Source organism: Phyllostomus hastatus, unplaced genomic scaffold (genome assembly GCF_019186645.2).
Source record: "Phyllostomus hastatus isolate PE091 unplaced genomic scaffold, TTU_PhHast_1.1 phas_scaffold_1066, whole genome shotgun sequence".
NCBI lineage: Eukaryota > Metazoa > Chordata > Mammalia > Chiroptera > Phyllostomidae > Phyllostomus > Phyllostomus hastatus.
Window position 1 is genome coordinate 14,848,297 of NW_025334004.1, and position 20,337 is coordinate 14,868,633.

Below are 20,337 nucleotides of genomic sequence, written 5' to 3' on the forward strand. Positions count from 1 at the left end.
GAAACAGAGAAGTTAGGGAACTTAAAAGTCACTAATGAAGAAAAATCAAAATTCAATCCTGGCATTTTTGACCAGTGACCTAATATTTCTGTTTCTTGCTTTTATTATGATTAATTTTTATGGGTGGAAATTAACCAGGTTGCTTTTTATCTAAGAACGTAAGAAAGATCTTATAAAAAAATCTTATAAGAGAGTTACTTGTTCTGTCCTGCATCTGACAATTTGTTCTAATGAGGCATGGTTACAACAAGAATCAAAGAATCCCATATTGTAAATGGCATTTAATCTAATCTCCCAGCTCAAGCAGAAATTCCTTCAAACTGAGTCTTAGAATTATATAAAATGGTTATATTTTTTATCTGCATTGTACCAGGAAATAGTTCAAACCAGTCTGTTCACTAAGGCCAAATAATAATTCTGGAAAATAATTCTCAACAACAGTCTTTGGACAATGATATGCAAATATGTATAATTATTAAGAATTCCTTTCTCCTCAGAGACGCTTTGTTTATCATTCCCAGTACTGTATTTGCATTGACTTGCTAAGAACCACATTAACCTCTATATGCCTCAAATTTTTCCAGAAATAAAATGGAAGATTTTGGTTAAAAACAGAAAGACAAGCCCTGGCTGGAGTAGTTCAGTGGATTGAGTGTGGGCTGCGAACCAAAGTGTCGCAGGTTCGATTCCCAGTCAGGGTACATGCCTGGGTTGCATGTACCCCCAGCAACCGCACATTGATGTTTCTCTCTCTGTCTCTCTTTCTCCCTCCCTTTCCTCTCTAAAAATAAATAAATAAATAAAAAATAAAACAGAAAGACAAATTCTATACCAAAAGATTTGGGGAAGAGAGGCTGAATAGACCCGAAACTAACAAACAAAAATAGGTCTTTTTTTCCCCTTTAAAGGTATTACATTTCTTTCGTTTTCATCTTTTCTGGCCTTGAATACTTTGACACCATACCTTTTTGAAACTATATTTATGAGAAGTCTCCCTGGCTTCTGTTAGCTGCATTGCAATCACTCATTTACAATACCACCTTTCAGAGCAGTTAAAATTAGAATCCTGAGATCCTCAGAGGACTGGTGATACAAAAGGGCTGAGAACAGGGAAAACATACTGTGCTCCTCCTGAGCTCCTGACTAGATGTCCTCATTACCTTTCCAGTAAAATTCTAAAACAACTGGACTTTATCCCATCAGTACGTTAAACAATGTACAGGTACAGTTCTCCTCATGTATTATTTACTAGTATAGAAATCGTGAAAGAAGGTTTGTTTTCTACAAAATGTTTTCAAGGTTCGAAATGAATGTTTTTGGTTTTTCCTCATGTATTTCTTCTTTAAAAAATTAGTAAATAAAAATATTGCTTTCTGCAGGCTGAGACTTTGTACATACTCGTTCAACTTGACATTGGATAATTAAAAGAAAAATGTAAAGCCCTGGCAGGCAGCTCAGTTGGTTAGAGTGTCATCCTGATAGTCCAAAGTTGTGGGTTCGATTCCTGGTCAGTGCACACACTGGAATCCACCACCAAATGCATAAATACGTGGAACAACACATTGACGTTTCTCTCTTTTGTTCCCCGCCTTCCTCTCTAAGTCAATAAATAAAAATTAAAAATAAAAGAAAAGTATACTTTCTATTCATCTTAAAAGGAGAGAAACTAAACACAGATGAGAACGAAACCATTCTGGGGTGGGTTCGAGGGTGGAGGCGGGGATGGGTCGGGTGGGGAGGGGAGTGCTGGAGTGAATAATGGAGACAACTATACTTGAACAGCAATAAAAAAAGGAAAATTTAAAAAACTATTTAAACATAAAAAAAGAAAGAAACCATTCCAACTATAGCTAAACTTTATTGACCTAATGGTATAAAAGACAAGACTTCTACATTTCTAATGGGTTCCTCATTGAGAAGCAATGACTTCACCTGCTTCACCTTTAAGTGAAATTACAGAGAAATGGAAAGTTCAGCTAATATCTTCTTCCAGAGAAATGATAAATGGCATCTCAAGCACGGTCCAGGCAAGACACATTCAAATACAATACAGCATCCTATTAACCCAACTACTCAGGACAGGGGATCACAGGATTACCAGCATTTGCTAAACAGGGAAGAGGGTATTTATAGATGTCGGGGTTCTGCCTGAAAGGTACAAGGTAAGCTGATTTAACCGGCTGGAGGAAAGAGCAGAGTAAGTCTATTCTCGGGGGCTATCCACGTATGTTCATTCTTTATTGTCAATGTCAATGAAGGAAGGCAAACATTAGAAATTAATTTTATGATGGGTCTAAGTTTTATAGTTACAAATACAATGGAATGGATTCTTAAGGTGTATTTTTGGTCAAAATATTTATTCATTCATTCATCATTAAATGCCCATGATGTGCCTGAGTACAACAGTGAGCAAAACAGACCTGGTCTCTATGTAGGATCTGTACTCCCATGACACTAAATAAAGGCAATTTAAGAAACAAGAACTTTAGTTAACTGTAGATTGTGTACTCGCCATGCACATATACCAGTTATGTGCACCCTGGTAGACAAAAGTGGTCTGACTCAGCCACAAAATGTCTGAACAAAATTTACTACAGGCCAATCATGAACAGATGAGCTACTCACTACAGACATTATGCCTGCCTCACAATCAGCTTAAACTCAACTATTGGCAGAGGCATGGCTCACTGACCTAAAATGATGCACACTGGGTCATTCAAAGAACTGGTGTGGTGGAGGGGAAAAGAGGAATGTGTTGGTATATGGAAAATATATGTGGCCCTGGCTGGTGTGGCTCAGTTGGTTAGAGCATCCTCCCGTGACCAAAGGGTTGCGGGTTTGATCCCTGGTCAGGGCACATACCTAGGTTGAGGGTTTGATCCCTGGTCCAGGCGCTCCGGGAGGCAACCAATCGATGCCTGTCTCTTGCATCGATGTTCTTTCTCCCCCTTCCTCTCTCTCTAAAAGCAATAAAAAAAAATGTCCCTGGGTGAGGATTAAAAAAAAAATAGTAGCTGTGAGGAGCAGCTAAAATTTAAACATTCAATTAGTAAGCCAAATGTCAAGTAATGCACTCCCCATAACTACCTTAAATGGAACTGACTTTGATTTATTTTTACCCCTTTAAAATAACAACAACAACAAAAAAGGATGGTACTGCCCAGTAAGACCTTATTAATTTCCAGGATTTCCCACAACCTTGATAGGGAGAACTTCACCCAAACTTCATCTTCTTTCTCCTCATTTCTCTACTATAGAAATACCGCATTTCTTGAGGAACAAAATAAGGGCATCTCCTCAGAAACACTGTGGGTTCCCACTTTACCAGCGTCCTAATGAAAAGAACATTAAGGGTTTTAGAGTTTTACAGATTTGTATTCAACTTCCCTGAATGTGTAACTCCAGTCACAGTTAGATCTAGAAAGTGGGAACAATACTTTTATCTGGAGAAAAATGTTAGGAAGATTAATAAGGTACTGTGTGTAAAGCATAGCACACAGTAGGCACTCAAAACAGTTGCATTTGTTTATATATTTTTTTACTTTTCACTGACCATTTCTGACCACAAAACATAATCTTGGGAATTTTTAAATGTTGAATATGCTTGATAACTACCACTAGGTTCATAAATGTAGAAAGCAGTCCATAATTAATTCCTGAGTGAAGAGTCATCTGTTAAATAACAATCATGAATTATGCTCTAAAATTACTGCCATTTTAGTATTTCACCAAAGACTTAGAATCATAAAGCAGGGGTAAAATAGCTGACCTTAAATGTTCAGAGAAACCCCAGTGGGTTTTTGTTGCAGGACCCTCCAAATTAAAAAAAAAAAAAGTTTGTATTAGTCATAGCTGAAGGTTAAAAAAACCCAACAACCAAAAATCAACAACCTGGGACTTACTGTTCAGTTGTTCAGTTACCGTGGGGCCCATGAGATTCAAGATGTAACACACTTAATCACACCACTGACTGTTTAAATTCCATGTTCCACTTTCAGTTCTAAGAATAGCTCACACTTTTAGAGATAGGAAAAAGAAGTATTTTGGAAATCAGATAAAGAATCCAGGATAATTTGTCCTAATTTCTTATTGCTCATTTTAGGAAGAAAGAAAAACAAAATCTGCCTCCATCACTGACTAGAATAGTTGTATGTAAGTGTTGCATACACTGTCAATTTGTTGCATACAGTATCAACTTGCACCTGGAAACATGAACAGTGGTTATTTTATTGTGGCCTATAATTATAAATGAAACAATCATGAAATTACATAGTCCACTTAACTGATAAACAAAATGTGAAAAGTTAGGCTACTCTCATGCATTCTCATTTATGATGACATCTCATTCTTTATTGGTGTGGCATGTCTTTTTCCTTTCAATTCTAGTCTTTTTTTTGGTAAATATTTATCTTTATATTCATTTGTTGAGAAAAACTTAGCCTTTAAAAGGACAGCTCATGTATAAACAATGAATAAAAAGAAAACATGTAAAAATCTGTTTAGCCTGAGGTTAATAAAACTTCAATGTAGCAAGTATGAAATGTGATTGGCAACTTCAAATAATTCTACTTTTTTAACAATCTGACAATGTAAAATCAATTGAAAAATTTTTCCTATCAAAATTTACTCATTGGATAATCTGACCAAAGATACATATTTTTTTCCTTCGTGGACATTTAGCTTTTTCTTCTAGATCAATAAAGGTGGTATAACATTTCTAAAAGTCAAGAAGGGACTGGGGTTGGGGCAGGGAAGTAACTAAGTTTGAGTGCTGGCTCTTTATGGTTGGTAAGCCAATCGACCCGTTCTAAATGTTTCACAATCAGTTTTTCTTTGCTTGCTCTAAAACTACTCGATTTCACTTTAACATCCTCCAATTAACTTCACAGAAATCAACAAGGAACGGAATGGTCAAATCTGTCACACATCATAATTTACAGTTTTGGAAAGAGTTAATTAGATCTGACAGAGAAAAGGATTGTCCCAAATTGATGCCCACTCTCCGGTTCTAATTTCCCCTTCTTTTTAGTTTGGAGGCCCCGAGCTGAGATTAAGACCTTTTGGTTTTGGTGTGGCCATCCGCAAAAGAAGGCTGCAACAGGTTCTGAAGGAAATACCGGGAACCGGGCAGCAAATTTGCCTGCAACATGGACTAAAATTTTTCCAGCAACATGGATTAAGTATTGAACGGAAGATTGGTCATCAGGTACAAATACACCTTGCAGAACCCTCAGCAAATAAATAAGGACTGCAGAAGCCCGCCCGCCAGCCACGCACACACGCGGCGGCGTAAAATCCACCAGGCGTATCTTCTGAGAGGCACCTCTTTTGTGTCCTGGGATTTGAAACCCTCCCCACGGACGCCCGCACATTGCGAGGCAGAGGAGTGCTAGGCTACCTTGTCCCACGGTACCGCTAGGGCGACCTCAAACGCAGTTGCAATAGCCCTGATCCCCGTTTATGGAAAGGCCCGGGGAACCCCGCTTTCTGGCGGCGTAGCGAGGCCGACTCCCAGGGAATATCAAAGCCTGCGCGCCAAGACCGCTCTTCGCTGCTTCTCGGATTCGCCCTCCTCCCAGTCCCCAGAGTAATGATGGAGTCCCCGGCTCCCAACCGGGACATCCACGCACCCTTCCAGCCCCTATCCCTAGCTTCGGACCCCTTGCAAGCTCCGCCTTCCTCCCCAGGCCCAGGTCTCCCTCCTAGGCCCACACCCTTGGGGCTCCCGCTGCCCCCCGAAACCAATCCAGGACCCAGACAGCAGGCTGAGCATCATCCCATTCCCTCCTTAGCTTTAAGCGCAGTGCCGCGCCCTGGCTTGGGGACGAGGCAGGGGGTGACCGACCGGTTCAGGAGGGGCCCAGGCCCCCACACTCACCATCCTCCCGCAGAGTCCCTCCTCCTCCTCCTGCCACCCCCGTTACCAGGGGCAACTAACTGAGGCACCGCCCCCGACGTCCCTCGCACGCACAGCGGAGCAGCGATGCAGCCGAACAGAACGGGGCGGGGTCCAGCTCCGCTTTCCCCAAAGTGCGCAAGCGCACCAAGGTACCCGCCCACTGCTCGGGCGGGCGGCTAGAGCGGCTGGAGGTCGCTGCAGTCTGGTAGAAACTCTGGAACCATGACAGCTCGCCCACGTGGCCGGCAGGCCTCCCGGCCCACGATTGGTGGAAAAGGAGGCATGAAGGCGGGGCGACGGAGGTTCCCGGGCGGAGTTCTTAGTTGTATCCTCGCAGGGCTTCCAGGGCGGGCTGTATCTGCGGACTTTTGTCTCTGAGCGTTCTTCCTGGGACCAGGTAAGCAGTCTGGGGAGGCAGCCGCTCGCTACATCTACCCCCAGTCCTTACATCCTGGGAGGGAGCTTGTACTCCTGACTCTGCTCAAGCTGGGCTGCGGCGCGCGTAGAGCTTCCACCTGCTGAAGCCGCGTGGCAAGAGCAGTGGCCAGGCTCTGCCCCTGGACCGCTTCCTTATGGCCCCCAGCACCTTCGTCTGTCAGTGTGTGGAACGGGGGCGTGTGGGTTGTGCACCCATCTCGGCACACCAGTGTTAAAGTGCGTAATGGAGGAGTCCAAGTGGTGGGAGGCTGCCTGTCGGAACTGAAAAGCAGCCGAGGGACTGGCCCAGAGCCCTGGGGTGAGCTGACATCGCGGGTGAAAAGGCATTCTGGGATGGCCCAGATTTGCTAAATTGCATAGGACTGGAGGTACGGCTTCTGCAGCCCCCGAGGAGGCAAGAAATGGGCCTGCACTTCATGCAAGTAAGAACGTGAGGGATTTGGGGTGAGTTGGGAAGTGGTGCTATCTCCACCCTCCCTCCCTGCAGAAGACTGGAAGAAGAGATCACAAGGAGCCAGGTCCTGTTCTAGACTCTGGAGACACAGCAGCACACAGAATGTTCCAGGAGGCCCTACCTTCCTCACTGAGCTCTTCGTCCAGTTGTTATCCAACTGGTGTCTCTGCCTCCTGTGAGGTCCTGCCACACCGTGCTTACCTCCTACGATTGCCCAGACTGTTCTTTATATATAAAAAAAACTATGCATCTGATCTTGTTACTCTTCTTAAAATGTTCTAATGGCTCCCTGAAATTTTTAGGGAAAAGTTCCAAAGCCTTAGCTTTGTCTATGACTCCACTTTCTCTCCTCTCTTAGAATATTGATTATACTTCTTTTGAAATTTTTTTAGTGGTTGCCCTAGAGTTTGCAATATTCATTTCTAACTAATCCAAGCCCACTTTCAAGTAACACTGTACCACTTCACTGGTTGTGCAAGTACCTTCCATAGAGCATTCGCAGTTCCTCCCTCCCGTCTGTTGTGCCAGTCCTGTTATTCATTCCTTTCACTGATCTACAGCTATAATCACTAGTACACATTGTTGTTACTGTTATTTCAAACAAACTTATCTGTTTGTTAACTGTTAACAATTAGAGTAAGAAAAATAGCTCCAGCTTGGTGTGGCTCAGTGGATTGAGTACCAGCCTGCAAACCAAAAGGTCGCTGGTTAGATTCCCAGTTGGGTCACATGCTTGGGTTGCAGACCAGGTCCCCAGTTGGGGGCGTTCAAGAGGCAACTGATCTATGGCTTTTTTAAAATGTATTTTTTAGAGAGAGGTGAAAGGAAGGAGAAAGAAAGGGAGAGAAACATCAATGTGTGGTTGTCCTTCACATGCCCCCGGCTGGGGACCTGGCCTGCAACCCAGGCATGTGCCCTGACTGGGAATCGAACTGGCAACGCTTTGGCTTGCAGGTCTGTGCTCAATCCACTGAGCCATACCAGCCAGGGCTGATCTATGTTTCTTTCCCTCTCTTTCTCCTTCCCTTCCCCTCTCTCTAAAAATAAATAAATAAGATATTTTTTTAATTTAAAATAAAGACTTTATTTACCTAAATTTATTCCTTCTCTGACACTACACAGGCCAGAGTTTATGACATATATCATATTTTTTTCTCTCTCTGAAGAACTTCTTTTAACATCTTGCAAGTCAGGTCTCTTGGTAACAAATTCCAAATTCTTTCAACTTTGCTTGAGGAAGTCTTTATTTCTCCTTTATTTTTAAAGGATTATTTTGCTTGATACAGAATTCTAGGTTGATGGGGTTTTTTTTCTTTCAACACTTTGTAAATATTTCACTCTACTTACTCTTGCTTGTGTATTTTCTGAAGAGAAGTCTGATGCAATTCTTATCTTTGATCTTGATTTTCTGTAGCTTGAGTATAATATGCGTAGGTATAGATTTTCTGGTATTTATCTTACTTGGTGTTCTCTGAGCATCCTGGATCTGTGATTTGGTATCTGTCATTAATTTTGGAAATTTTTCAGTCATTACTTCTTCAAATATTTTTTCTTTTTTTGTCAATTACAGCTCACGTGTTGCAAGGGTAGTTGCCCTATCAGTGGGCTTCTCTTCCTGGTGAGCTGTGTTTCTCTGTACCGGCCTGTCTCTTCGGGTTTGGGGGTCGTGGGTTGCCCTGTGACCTCAATTCTATAAGGGGTCTAAGAAGAATTGTTGATTTTTAGTTTGTTCAGCTTTTTTCTTATTGTGAGGACAGGAGTGACAATGTCCAAGCTCCTTTACACGTCAGACCTGCCTTAGTGTTTCAAGACATGGATTCCGGAACCCAGTTATGGAGGAGAGTTCCGAGTAAATCAAGCTGAGTTAAAATCCTGGCTCTGCTGCTGGCAAATACTTGTGTGTCTTGGTAAAGCTGTTGAATACTTATCTGTGCCTTGGTTTTCTCATCTAGAAGATGGGGTTCTATCGCACAGGGTTATGGTGAAGATGAATTTAGAAAGTGCACGTCAAGCACCAAGCAGAGGGTCTGGAATAGCGTAGGAGCTCAGTCAGTGTGAGCGGTTGTCACCACCCGCACACACAGCACACGCTTTCAGTGCTGCCTCTTCCTTTTGCCTGGAATGCTTTTCCATCTGTCTGACTTCTGTGCATCCTTCAAAACGTTGTTTGTTCCTTGTACTAGCAAAGTGTGTTCAGAGTCCCTCATCTATTTTAGATACAGTGACCGTATAATTGCTCATCCAGTTGGGACACTTGAGAATTATTGAAAGCGGATGCTATTAATAATTACCCCATGCCAGCAGTCCTGGGCAAACTGGGAGATACGGTCACTTCAGCTTTAGATGCCTCTTCTCTGGCTTTCCATTGTTCCCAGTGACTGTGAGCAGCATTATTTACTCTGCTGTCCATGTCGATTTATTTGTTTACCTCCTGTTCTGAAATTCCGTGAAGGCAGGTGTGGTGCCTCACTCACGGCCATGATGGGACTCCCCCACAGGGCAGGGATGCACCGGACACACAGACCCTGAAATGATGAAAGTGGTCACACCGTGTTGATTTTCACCTTTGTCTGTGATTGTTTCTACATTGAATGTGATCCCATGCCTTCTAACTCCTTCAGATGAATCTGTTTCCTCTTCTGGGGCCTTGCTCACATGCCACCCCTCTTGGGAAGCCCCCTTTGAGTACTGGGTTCCCCCACCCCTCCCCCTCTGCTTCTGCTCGTCTCCTGTATCACTGTTGCCGTACGTGCTATACACTGTCCCACTGCTCGTCTCCTGTATCACTGTTGCTGTACGTGCTACATACTGTCCCACTGCTCGTCTCCTGTATCGCTGTTGCTGTACGTACTATATACTGTCCCACTGCTCGTCTCCTGTATCGCTGTTGCTGTACGTACTATATACTGTCCCAGGGCTCGTCTCCTGTATCGCTGTTGCTGTACGTGCTATATACTGTCCCACTGCTCATCTCCTGTATCACTGTTGCTGTACGTACTATATACTGTCCCACTGCTCGTCTCCTGTATCACTGTTGCTGTATGTGCTATATACTGTCCCACTGCTCGTCTCCTGTATCACTGTTGCTGTACGTACTATATACTGTCCCACTGCTCGTCTCCTGTATCACTGTTGCTGTACGTGCTATATACTGTCCCACTGCTCGTCTCCTGTATCACTGTTGCTGTACGTACTATATACTGTCCCACTGCTCGTCTCCTATATCGCTGTTGCTGTACATGCTATATACTGTCCCACTGGTGGGCTCTTGTTCCCCATCAGACTCAGCTCCCCAAGGACAGGCACTGTGTGGTCCCCTGTCCCAGCCTCCTCTGCAGTGTGATCAAACACAGGGTGGGCCGCCAGTCGGCACTCAGGAAACACACGCTGGTACCCGGTTGCTGAGTCTGGTGACAGTCACTGAGGCTTTCCCAAACCGAGCTAGGTGATGGCAGTGGCTGGTGAAAGCAGACCGCCTATCACAGTGGGAGGTGCTCAGGGCGTGGGGCAGGCTTTGACTGGGGGACCGTCCTCCTTTTTCCTGCATTCCTTAAGTCCACAGTTTCGTGTGTGAGCAAGATGGATGCTGACCTGTCTGGCTTTAACATCGATGCCCCCCGTTGGGACCAGCACACTTTCCTGGGGCGGGTGAAGCACTTCTTCAACATCACGGACCCACGCACTGTCCTGGTATCAGAGCGGGAGCTGGACTGGGCCAAGGCGATGGTGGAGAAGAGCAGGTGAGCAGTTGCGGGGGTAGTGTGTGCAGTTGGAGGCCCTGGAGCGATAGCGATGAGTCCCCTAGGGAGGAGGTGGAAACTGACGGTGAGGACGTAGGCAGAGACCTCAGGAAGGAGGGAGAAATTAGAGTAGCATGACTTGGGGCGGGGACAGGGAGCTAACTCTGCCTGTTGTCCTGGGGTGACAGGATGGGGGTCGTGCCCCCAGGCACCCACGTGGAGCAGCTGCTGTATGCCAAGAAGCTGTACGACTCGGCCTTCCACCCTGACACCGGGGAGAAGATGAACGTCATCGGGCGGATGTCCTTCCAGGTTCCGGGTGGCATGATCATCACAGGCTTCATGCTCCAGTTCTACCGGTGGGGCCCAGGAACAAGGCATCGGGAGGCGCAGCCGCTGGGCTCTGCCGGGCAGTGAGCAATGCTATGATAGTATCAATAGCCATCTTTATTGAAACTTGTCAGATGCTAGGCACTGGGCTACATTCTTTGCATGTGTTACCTCATCTAATTTTCCCAACAATCCTACAGACAGGTACTATTATCTCCATTTTACAGATGAAGAACTGAGATTCTGGAGAGGTTATATAACCCGTCAAAGTTCATACAGTCAGGAAGTATTGTTAGCTAAATTTTAACTGAGGCAGGCCTCTCTAGAATGCTCAGTGAGTAAACTGTCCCAGTTTGCTCTTTAAAAAGTGCTTATCTTCAATAATGAATTTAACATATTTCTATAATGTAATATCCCAGAAAAAAAAAAGTAAGACCCTTTCCTTTCAGCTCAGCTGGGGAGAGAATAAACTTTGAAGCTGCTGGATATGGGACTCCTCCCCCTTCCTCTCTTCCTTATGTCCTCCTCTCTCCCTGCCAAGCATTCATTCACTCGGGCCAGGCCTGGGGCCCCAGCCGTTAGGAGTATAAAGACTTTAGTCCTGCCCCAGCTGGTGTGGCTCAGTTGGTTGTGTGTCATCCTGCAAACTGACAGGTCGCCAGTTTGATTCCCAGTCAGGGCACACGCCTGGGTTGTGGGCTCTGTCCCAGGTCTGGGCGTGTGCAGAAGGCAACCAGTCGATGTTTCTCCCTTTCTCCCTCCCTTCCCTTCTCTAAAATCAAAAGAAAAAAAAAAGGCTTTAGTCCCTCTCCTCAAGTAGCCCCCAATCCTGATGAAGAGACCAGGAAGTAAACAGTTACAGTCCCGTGTGCTAAGGGGTAGGCTGAGAAGACAATAAGGGGTTGCAGGAGCAGGGGACGTAGGCTGACTGTGTCTCCAGGAGGGCAGGGGAAGGGTCAGAAAGGGTCCAAGGAGGAAGTGATCTCTCAACAGGGCAGGATCTAGCCATTTATGGAACGGAGTGAGTGTGTGTGTGTGTGTGTGTCTGCATGTGTGTGTATGTGTTTGTGTTCCAGGCAAAGGGGTGAGGGTGTGCAAGAACCCAAGTGCATAACATGTGGGAACAGTTTGGGGAACAGCGGGTACCGTGGTTGGACCTGTGTGTGCCAAGCCCTCACTTCCGTTCTCCTCTCCTCTCCTCACTGGTAGAACGATGCCGGCGGTCATCTTCTGGCAGTGGGTGAACCAGTCCTTCAATGCCTTAGTCAACTACACCAACAGGAATGCAGCCTCCCCGACGTCACTCAGGTAGGGGACCTGAACCCCAGGCCGTCCACGAGTGTGGAGGAGGTGGCTGTCCTTTTGCCTCCAGGGCAACAGCCCTTCTCAGGGGTGCTCAGGCTGTCAGACCTCCCTGTGTGGGCCTTGCACTGGACCAAGTCTCCCTCTTCTGGGTCTGGAAGTGTTTTCTTATGCTGACTACCCGTATTGTCTTCCCAGACCAATTCAAAATGTGTTCATCCTAAAGGTGTTTCTTCTACATTCATTCCACAAATAGTCCCGGAGTGTGAATTTTGGGCCAGGCGTCGGTGCTGGGGATACGTTGGAGTAAGACATGTGTGGTCCCCCTGCTTGTGGAATTTAAGGTCTTCGAAGAAAAAAAGCACAGTAACTCAGGTTGTGATTGCTGCCATTAAGGAGAGACACAGACGACAAGAGAGGGCAGCAGAGAGAGGTGTCTGTGCAGTCAGGAGGCGCCGGGAAGTCCTTCTTGGAGAGCTGACGTTTCAGCCGAGTCTGAAGGATGAGGACTTGGCTACGAAAGAGCCCAGGGAAAAATACCCTGGATAGGGAGCAGCAGCCTGCAGAGGTTCTGAAGCAGGAAAAAAGCTTGGCATTCACGTTTAAAGTAGGGAGGCCTGGAGGGCGGAGCTTCGTGAGGTGGGGAGAGGCCATAAGGTGATAGATGCCAGGGACAGATCACGGGAGCTTCTCAGGCAGGAAGCCTCGTTTCCAGACTTTCTCACTCAGGCCATGCTGTTACCCTCAACAAGAGGGGCCTCCCACTCCCAAGCATCTCTCTCCTCCACTAGGCAGATGGCTCTTTCCTACATCACAGCCACATCCACGGCGGTGGCCACTGCTGTAGGCATGAACATGTGGACAAAGGTACTGTCCGGGGTGCTGTGGGCACGGTGGCCACTAGGGGGCAGCAAAGTCCATGGGAGCACTAGGCGTTTTCCCAGTCTGGGTAAATTGGGTTATAACAGGAGCCCTGCCAAGGGGTGGGAAGTATAGCAAGGCTGTCCCCTGGTTGGTCCTTCTGGAACCTTTGAGGGCGTTTGGGTTCCCAGATGAATGTCTGGATGTGTGGCAGTAGCGAGGTCTGATTCTTGTTTTATAGTCCTTAAGTCCTTCCACTGCCATCTTGCAGTGAGCCTGAACAACTCCCCTTGTTTCCTTCCCCCAACAGAAAGCTCCACCCCTGGTGGGCCGCTGGGTGCCCTTTGCTGCTGTGGCTGCTGCTAACTGTGTCAACATCCCCATGATGCGACAGCAGTGAGTACAGGGATCCCTTTTCCTCCCTACAAGCCACGAGGTCAGCAGGGAAACCAAGGCAAGAAACCGAGGCATTGGGTGGCTTCTTGGGGCTGGGGTGGGGTGGGGGGCAGCTGGGTTGTGCTTCTGAAGGGTCCCTGAGGATTGACTGCTCCTACAATGATCGACACAGGAGTGACGGGTAACTTAGGTCTCATCTGAGTGTGTGGCAGTCATTTTTTGGCTGGTGTGGGGTGTGGGGATGGGGTCAGCCTGTGGAGTTTTATACTCGATCATGTCCTTTCAACTGCAACTGTATTTAAATTGTGAGCTCTGCTACTTTCCAAAGGCCCAGGGACAGCTTACAGAACGAAACGTAGCAGAGCAAGGTGTGTCCAAAGATAGAACAGAGCCCAGAAGCTTTGAAGGAAGCCAGAGGAGTACCTAGATGTTTTCCAGGCACCCAGTTCTAAGCTTCGCAGCAGGGAAGGCAAAAGGAGAAACCCGTTGTGTCTCACAGTTTTTGTTTCTTGACTAGAGCAGGCATAGGTGTTCCTCTGTTACTCAAGTGAATGAATGATGTAATACATGTAAAGTCCTCAACATAGCGCCTAGAATATAACAAATGTAGAGGATTAGTTTTGATTGCTGCTGCCATCATTGCCTTTGTCATCATCACCAATTCCTGCAAGCAGCATTCCTTGGAACTACCAGTAAATGGACACTTACCACACTTGCCCTTGCTGCAAGAGCACACACTACCGGAGTAGTCGTGCATACACGTTGCTCCTCTTCTCTCGCCCTCCCCCATCCAGTTGCTTCTTCCCATCAAATGAGTAAGTCCCAGCCCGTATCTGGTTTTGGGTTGAGTGCTTTCAAGAACTGGCCTGAGAATAATAGCCAGGGTAGCCACTGCTTGTGGCGCGGTCACTCTGCGTCCGGCACTGGACTGAGCACTTTGCAGGCATTATCCTGTTTTCTCCTCGCCCAAGTCCTATGAAGTGGCTGCCACAATTGTCCCCATTCTGCTGCTGCAGATAACTGAGTCTTTAGAAGGATTATGGAAGTTGCTCACGATCAGACTTTTCCTCTGCGGTTTCAGGGTTCAGCCTAGGCAGTCTTGTAACCACAGCCCTAGATCACTGCAGAAATACCACTCACCGGAGTGTGGAAGGAGGGTCACAGGGCCAGGCTGCACATAGCAGCTTCCTAGACCTTGAGTGCTCTGGGCGTGGTCCCCTAGTGCAGCACATTGCTGGCCAGCTTCCGGCACCCCTTTCCCAAGTCTAGCAACTCCTGTCTGTGTTTAGGGAACTCATCCAGGGCATCTGCGTGAAGGACAGGAATCACAATGAGATTGGCCATTCCCGGGTGAGCGGAGGCCTCCCTTTGGGTGGGAGGAGGGAACTTCCTTCCCTGCCCTGTCCCATCCTTAGTGGTCAGAGCAGGCCTGGGCTCCGTTACAGAACCTCTCTGACTCCACTCTCACTCCCCTCAGTTTTCCCTGCGTGTCTCTGTTTAGGACATTCCTCATGTCCTTTCTCCATCACTTCTGGTCCCGAAGCCGTAAAAGTCTATCTGGGTGGGTGAGGATTGGGTGAAGTCACTCAGCCCCTGGCAGGTCCATCCCTTCCCCATACCAACTCAGATTTGGTTATGACCCTGACCCAGCCCTGGGTACTGGCTAAGGTCGTTCCTGACAACTTACTCTTTTCTGCCCTCAGAGAGCTGCGGCCATAGGCATCACCCAAGTGGTTATTTCTCGGATCACCATGGCGGCCCCTGGCATGAGTAAGATGGGGAAGCCTTCCCCTCCTGGGGTTCCTGGGGACACACGATGGAGGCCACAGCCACACTCAGCATCTGGTGGGAGGTGGGACCCCAGCCTCTGCAGCCGTGCTCCTCGTACTGGTTTGCTTGAGTGCTGAAAGCCACAGGAGAACCACACTGTGGTTCCCAGAACGTCCTTTAATCTGACATTTTATGTTCTTTTCATTCAACACGTATTCCTTAAGTACCTTCAACGTGCTGGACGCGTTGTGGGGTGCTGGGGAGACAGTGGTAGAGAACGTCAGTCCCGTGCCCTGGTTGTGCTTCCAGCAGGGCCACGTTCGGAATAGGGTGACAGTCTGCTTCCATGAGCCTTCGAAGGCAGTGGTCAGTTTTGAGGACACTGTGGGCCTGGGGTGCCTGTCCCGTTGTTGCAGAGGCGCTTTAGGAAGCTCTTCGGCTGGTACTTGGGGGACGAGTCGGAGTGGCCATGCCTGCGGGCTTCATTCTTCTCCCAAATGGAAAGCCTTTTCTGGCACTGCTGGGGAGGCGGGGAAACCCCTCAGCCCCGACCTGACCGTGGAAAGGGGTCCTAGGGAGAGTCCTACAGGTCTCCCCAGCTTCTCCCTGGTTTCTTTCAGTCTTACTGCCAGTCATCATGGAAAGGCTGGAGAAACTGCGTTTCATGCAGGTGCGTGGGGGTCCCTTTTGCCTCTTCTCTGTGCCCAGTTCCCCAGCCACACCTGTTTCAGGGAGCTCCTGATCCTCTCATCCTTCCCTCCAGCTACTGGTCTTCCTCTCACTGAAGCAGGGCCTGCCCCTGCTCCCACTGGCTGCCCGCTATTGGCACGGGAGCCGGCTGCATGGCCCTGTCTGCAGAGGGCAAGCGGAGCCCCTGCCCTTCTCCTTCAGGGCTGGCAGCTTCGGGCCTGCAGGTCTCTAGCTGGCTGACCGGTGGTGGGCGGGGCAGGCGTGGGGTTCACCTTAAGGTAGGTAAGTCCTACATGGGTCTTTCTTTTGTTTGTTTTTGTTTTTGTGCAGAAAGTCAAGGTCCTGCACGCGCCATTGCAGGTTATGCTGTGTGGGTGCTTGTGAGTAACGTGTTTTCTTGGTCTGGGTTCCACGGTGGCTGGGGCACCTGAGGTCTGTCTTCTTGTGTCATCGGGTTGAAGAACACGTGCTCCTTTACCTGGCTTCCAACGTGCCCGAGCTCAGAACACCTGTGGTCCGTCTGGAGCGCTCTCACCTCACCTTGTTTGGAGGGAGCCGGGCTAGCCAGCCTCCACGCCCGCATCCGCGCGGAAAGCGGAGTGCTCGGGCACCCTCCTGTCCCGGAGTCTTCCCTCAGACCTTTGGTTGGGAGGAGGGACTCCAGGCAGTCCTAAGGAAAAAGAAATGATAACTATGTGACATGATAGAGGCGTTAGCTGACCCTAAAGAAATCACATTGCAATATATAAATATGTCAAATTAACACATTGCACATCTTAAACTTGTCCATTGTTATATGTCAATTCTATCTCAAAGATAAATAAATAAATGGCTAAAATAAACAAACAAAAATGATGAGACAGCCTGGGGCTGTCAGGTGTCCCAGCCATGTGTCATGGCAGCATTCTCAGGTGCCTGCCGTTGAGGGGACACATCCCACCACGAATCACGGTCTGCAGGGCTACAGAGCCAATGGCAGCAACAACAACTGACAGTTATTGAATGCGCCCACGGTGCTCATGCTTCACATGTGTAATTTCACTCAGACTTGTCTGCAGAGAGTGAGCAGAGCCCCTTCTCCCCTTCAGGGTCATGCAGGAATATATATGGTATATGCGTGTGTGTGTGTGTGTATGTACATATATGTACACACACACACACACACACACATATAAAATCTTTCACAAAAAAAGAACCGAAGGCTTGGAGAGATGAAGACACCGGCCCAAGGGTATGTAGCTCATAATTGCTGGAGCCGAGATGGGTCCTTGGCAAACACACTACACTTCTAGTTGAGTGACCGCCCAGTGGGCAGTTCCTTACACAGGCTGGGTGCTGCGCACGGGTTAGCTCACTGAATCCTCACAGGAACTCTGCGAGGCCGGCACCCTCCTCCTGTCTGCTGGCTCAGAGGGAGCGATGCGCCCCAGCTCATGCAACTTTTAAGTGTCAGAGCTGTGATAGGAACCCAGGTCTGTTAGACTCCCAAGTCCTGTGAGATGTGGTTCCGGACCTGCATCAGCTGAAAACTCGTTAGAAATCAGGACCGTCGAGCCTTCCCCAGACCCGCTGCACCAGCATCACGTTTTGACTGGTCCCTGGAGTTGCTGGTGTGCACACTGAGGTTTGAGAAGCCCCGCCCTCTGCCGCTCTCTAACCAGCCAGAAGTTCGACAACTAGAGGAGCAGGGCCTTCGGGTTCCCACCCCTCGCTGCTCCCCCTGGGTACATGTGGTCTCTGGGGCTGCTGCTGGCCCATCCAAGTGACTTCATTGCTTGAACAACAGGGGTCCTTAGGGGTAAGGAGGCAGGTGGAGGTGGGTTGATTTTATTCTGAGCTAGAATGAGTGTCCTGGTATAGAGAGGCCAGGAGAAGGGTTGGAAGGAGAGGCTTTGTGGGGCCAGCTGGGAAGGCGGGCCAAGCGGATGGGCATCTCCCCAGTTCTTTAGGGGACCCAGGAAGGGCCTGTGTGAGGGGCTGTGGGGAAACGCCCCCTAACGCTTTGGTTTCTCCTTTTTTCCCAGCCTCATCTTCATGGTGCCAGTGGCATGTGGACTCTTCCCACAGAAATGGTATTATTCCTTACTTTGTTTTAACAAATGTCCCATCCCTGCTCTCCCTGACCTGTTTGCTGTCCCAGAGGAGACACGGAGGGGAGGGAGGGCAGCGTTTGTCCAGGGACAAGTACCCATCAGCCTGAACTCCAGGCCTCTTAGCCCTGGGTGTGCGGTAAACCAGAACACACCTCCAAGGGGAGGAATTGCTCTCTACCAGAGGGCTAAGGGCTACCTTGGAGAGAGAAGGTGAGGGGACAACAAGAGCCTGTGTCCAGCTGGTTGGGTCATTACAGAAATCTCCCCTGGCTGGGTCTGGTCTTTGAAACTGAACACAGGGACAGGTCCTTCTGACTCACGTTTGCCAAGGGGTGGATGACTTGAACCTCTTCATTTCCCTTGCATGTCACGGAAGGGGAGCATCAGACAGGCGGGAGGAAGAACTAACTCTAGGAGACCAGCTGTAGCTTGAACATATACCGAGAACAGGCCATTCTCCCCTTCCTTACTCTTAGCTCAGTAGTCAGCTGTTAGGCTTCTGCTGTGTTCTGAGCACTGTGCTCGTAATCTTGTGGAGAAGTTGAGCACCTGGGAGAAGGAAGTCAGGCCTGAGTAGAGGTAGAAGCAATGTCTTGTGTTCAGAGGCTGTTTCTAATTCTGATGGAAAAATCGGGAAGGGCTTCTTAGAAGTGGCATTTGAGTTGGACTTTGAAGGGTCATTTGCAGCTGTCCAGGTGGCATACTCACAACCCCTTGTCTCTTCTCAGTGAATTGCCAGCTTCCTACCTGGAACCCCAGCTCCGAGACGCCATCAAGGCCAACTACGGAGAACTCGTGCCTTCCGTCTACTTCAATAAGGGCCTCTAAATGCCCCGCCCCCTCAAGGACCAACCTCCACCCACATTCACCAGCTCCTCCTTAGCCGCCAGGGCCCTCATTCCTCTTTGCCAAGAGGCCCTGAGGCCAGGGTGGATTTGGGGAGTGGAGGTGCCAGAATACCTCATGCTTCTTTCTACTCAGACATGTGGTTTACTGGCTCCAGGGGATAAAAGTGAGCAAAGGGAGAAAGACCAAATCTTCTACCTGCTCCCCCTTAACTCCCACCCCCCGGAGACCAGGAACTAAGTTCCCCTCAGGGAGGAGTTGCTGGGACCTGAGGGAGACACTCAGCAAACTCAATGGAAAAATTAGGAAAACTTCGGGATTCTGGTTCCAGCCAGGACTGGGGCAGAGCTCCTGGGACAAAGAGAAGCTCCCGTTCCCTTTCCCTGTTCCATATCACCTTCGCTCAAGCTATGGACACTCTACCTGTGTGGTTCCTGCTGCACAGGAAGTGTGGGGCCGGTCTGTGTCACCTTGGGGTTCATCTCCGCTCTTCCCCATTCTCCTCATTGCTCCAGTCAGAAAGGTCTCTGGGAGTGCTGCTAACCATGAGCTTATCAGGCACCTGGGAGTTCTCAGTGCTAAAAAAGGTCATCGTGTGAGGCGGCAGGGTTCCATGGTGCTTCGAGCCCTGTCTATTGGCGCCGACTTTGTTCTCCTGCCCTAAAATCATGTCTGATTTTCCTTCTGTGTTTCAAAGATAATTCCACTAACTGTGAGTAAAAAGGATGTATGTAAGCATTAACCACACATTGTAATGGGTATAATTTCCTGGCTGCCTCCCTTCCTCAGCCCATGAGGTTAAACACCAAAGAAAGACTGGTGTGTACTGACCAGCAATGGGAAGTTTTATTTGGATGCCTGTAAGAGAAAATCAGCCAAGACCAAAGAGCCTTAAAGGACACAGCAAAGCCCAGCCACTTGCCCTTCCCAACTTGGCTGCTGGAGGTGATTTCTCAAGCTCCCTGGGGGACCGCTGTGGCATTCCTGGGGTCGATGTCTGTATGAATTACGTCTAGTAGAATTTGCTGACTATTCAAAGGATACCTCTGTGAATCAAATAAATTTCTTGAAAGAGTATGATAAACTGTTTGCAGACTGAGTTAATAATGCCTGGATGGAAAGCCGGATCTGGACGGACTTGGGCCTTGGCAGGGAGGAGGGCGTCACAACTGCAAGGGGAACCTACATGGCTAAAGCCAAGGCCCTTGTTCATTTCCCTTATTACAAGGGGGACATCTGCCTGTCTTTGCTGGAAGCTCCAGGTCTCCCAGAATGGGAGCTGTGTTTCCACAGAGCAGGAGTTGGCAAACTGTAGCTCGAGGGCCCAAATCTGCCTACTACCTGTTTTTATTTGCTTGGGAACTAAGAATGATTTTCACATTTTTTAAAATCCTCACCCAAGGATATGTTTTGTATTGCTTTTAGAGATAGAGGAAAGGAGGGAGAGAGAGAAACATCAATTGGTTGCTTCCTGTGCAGACCTTGGCTGGGGACTGAATCCTCAACCTAGGTATGTGA

The 20,337-nt window shown here is 48.2% G+C and overlaps 2 protein-coding genes across 3 annotated transcripts in view; one reads left to right on the forward strand and one right to left on the reverse strand.

Annotated features, from left to right (window-relative positions):
* The window catches only part of ARL3 (ADP ribosylation factor like GTPase 3), a 31,468-nt gene extending 25,445 nt beyond the window's left edge, over positions 1-6,023 (reverse strand). The window contains exon 1 of the mRNA XM_045853811.1: positions 5,879-6,023. Within this exon, the coding sequence (XP_045709767.1) occupies positions 5,879-5,881 (3 nt within the window). The 5' untranslated portion in view covers positions 5,882-6,023. The remainder of the gene's footprint in view (positions 1-5,878) is intronic.
* A 144-nt stretch (positions 6,024-6,167) lies between these two features.
* Positions 6,168-19,903, forward strand: SFXN2 (sideroflexin 2). 2 transcript variants are annotated; one of them, XM_045853810.1, is made up of 12 exons: positions 6,168-6,296; positions 10,347-10,531; positions 10,720-10,890; positions 12,071-12,169; positions 12,955-13,030; positions 13,335-13,420; positions 14,710-14,770; positions 15,124-15,190; positions 15,811-15,860; positions 16,211-16,260; positions 17,905-17,952; positions 18,702-19,903. In XM_045853810.1, exons 2-12 carry the CDS (start codon positions 10,371-10,373, stop codon positions 18,799-18,801), a joined length of 969 nt encoding a protein of 322 aa, XP_045709766.1. In that variant the 5' UTR covers positions 6,168-6,296; positions 10,347-10,370; the 3' UTR covers positions 18,802-19,903. The 2 variants fall into 2 exon arrangements, with proteins under 2 accessions (XP_045709766.1, XP_045709765.1); XM_045853809.1 differs by lacking the exon at positions 6,168-6,296 and adding an exon at positions 6,340-6,759.
* Positions 19,904-20,337: the final 434 nt, after the last annotated feature.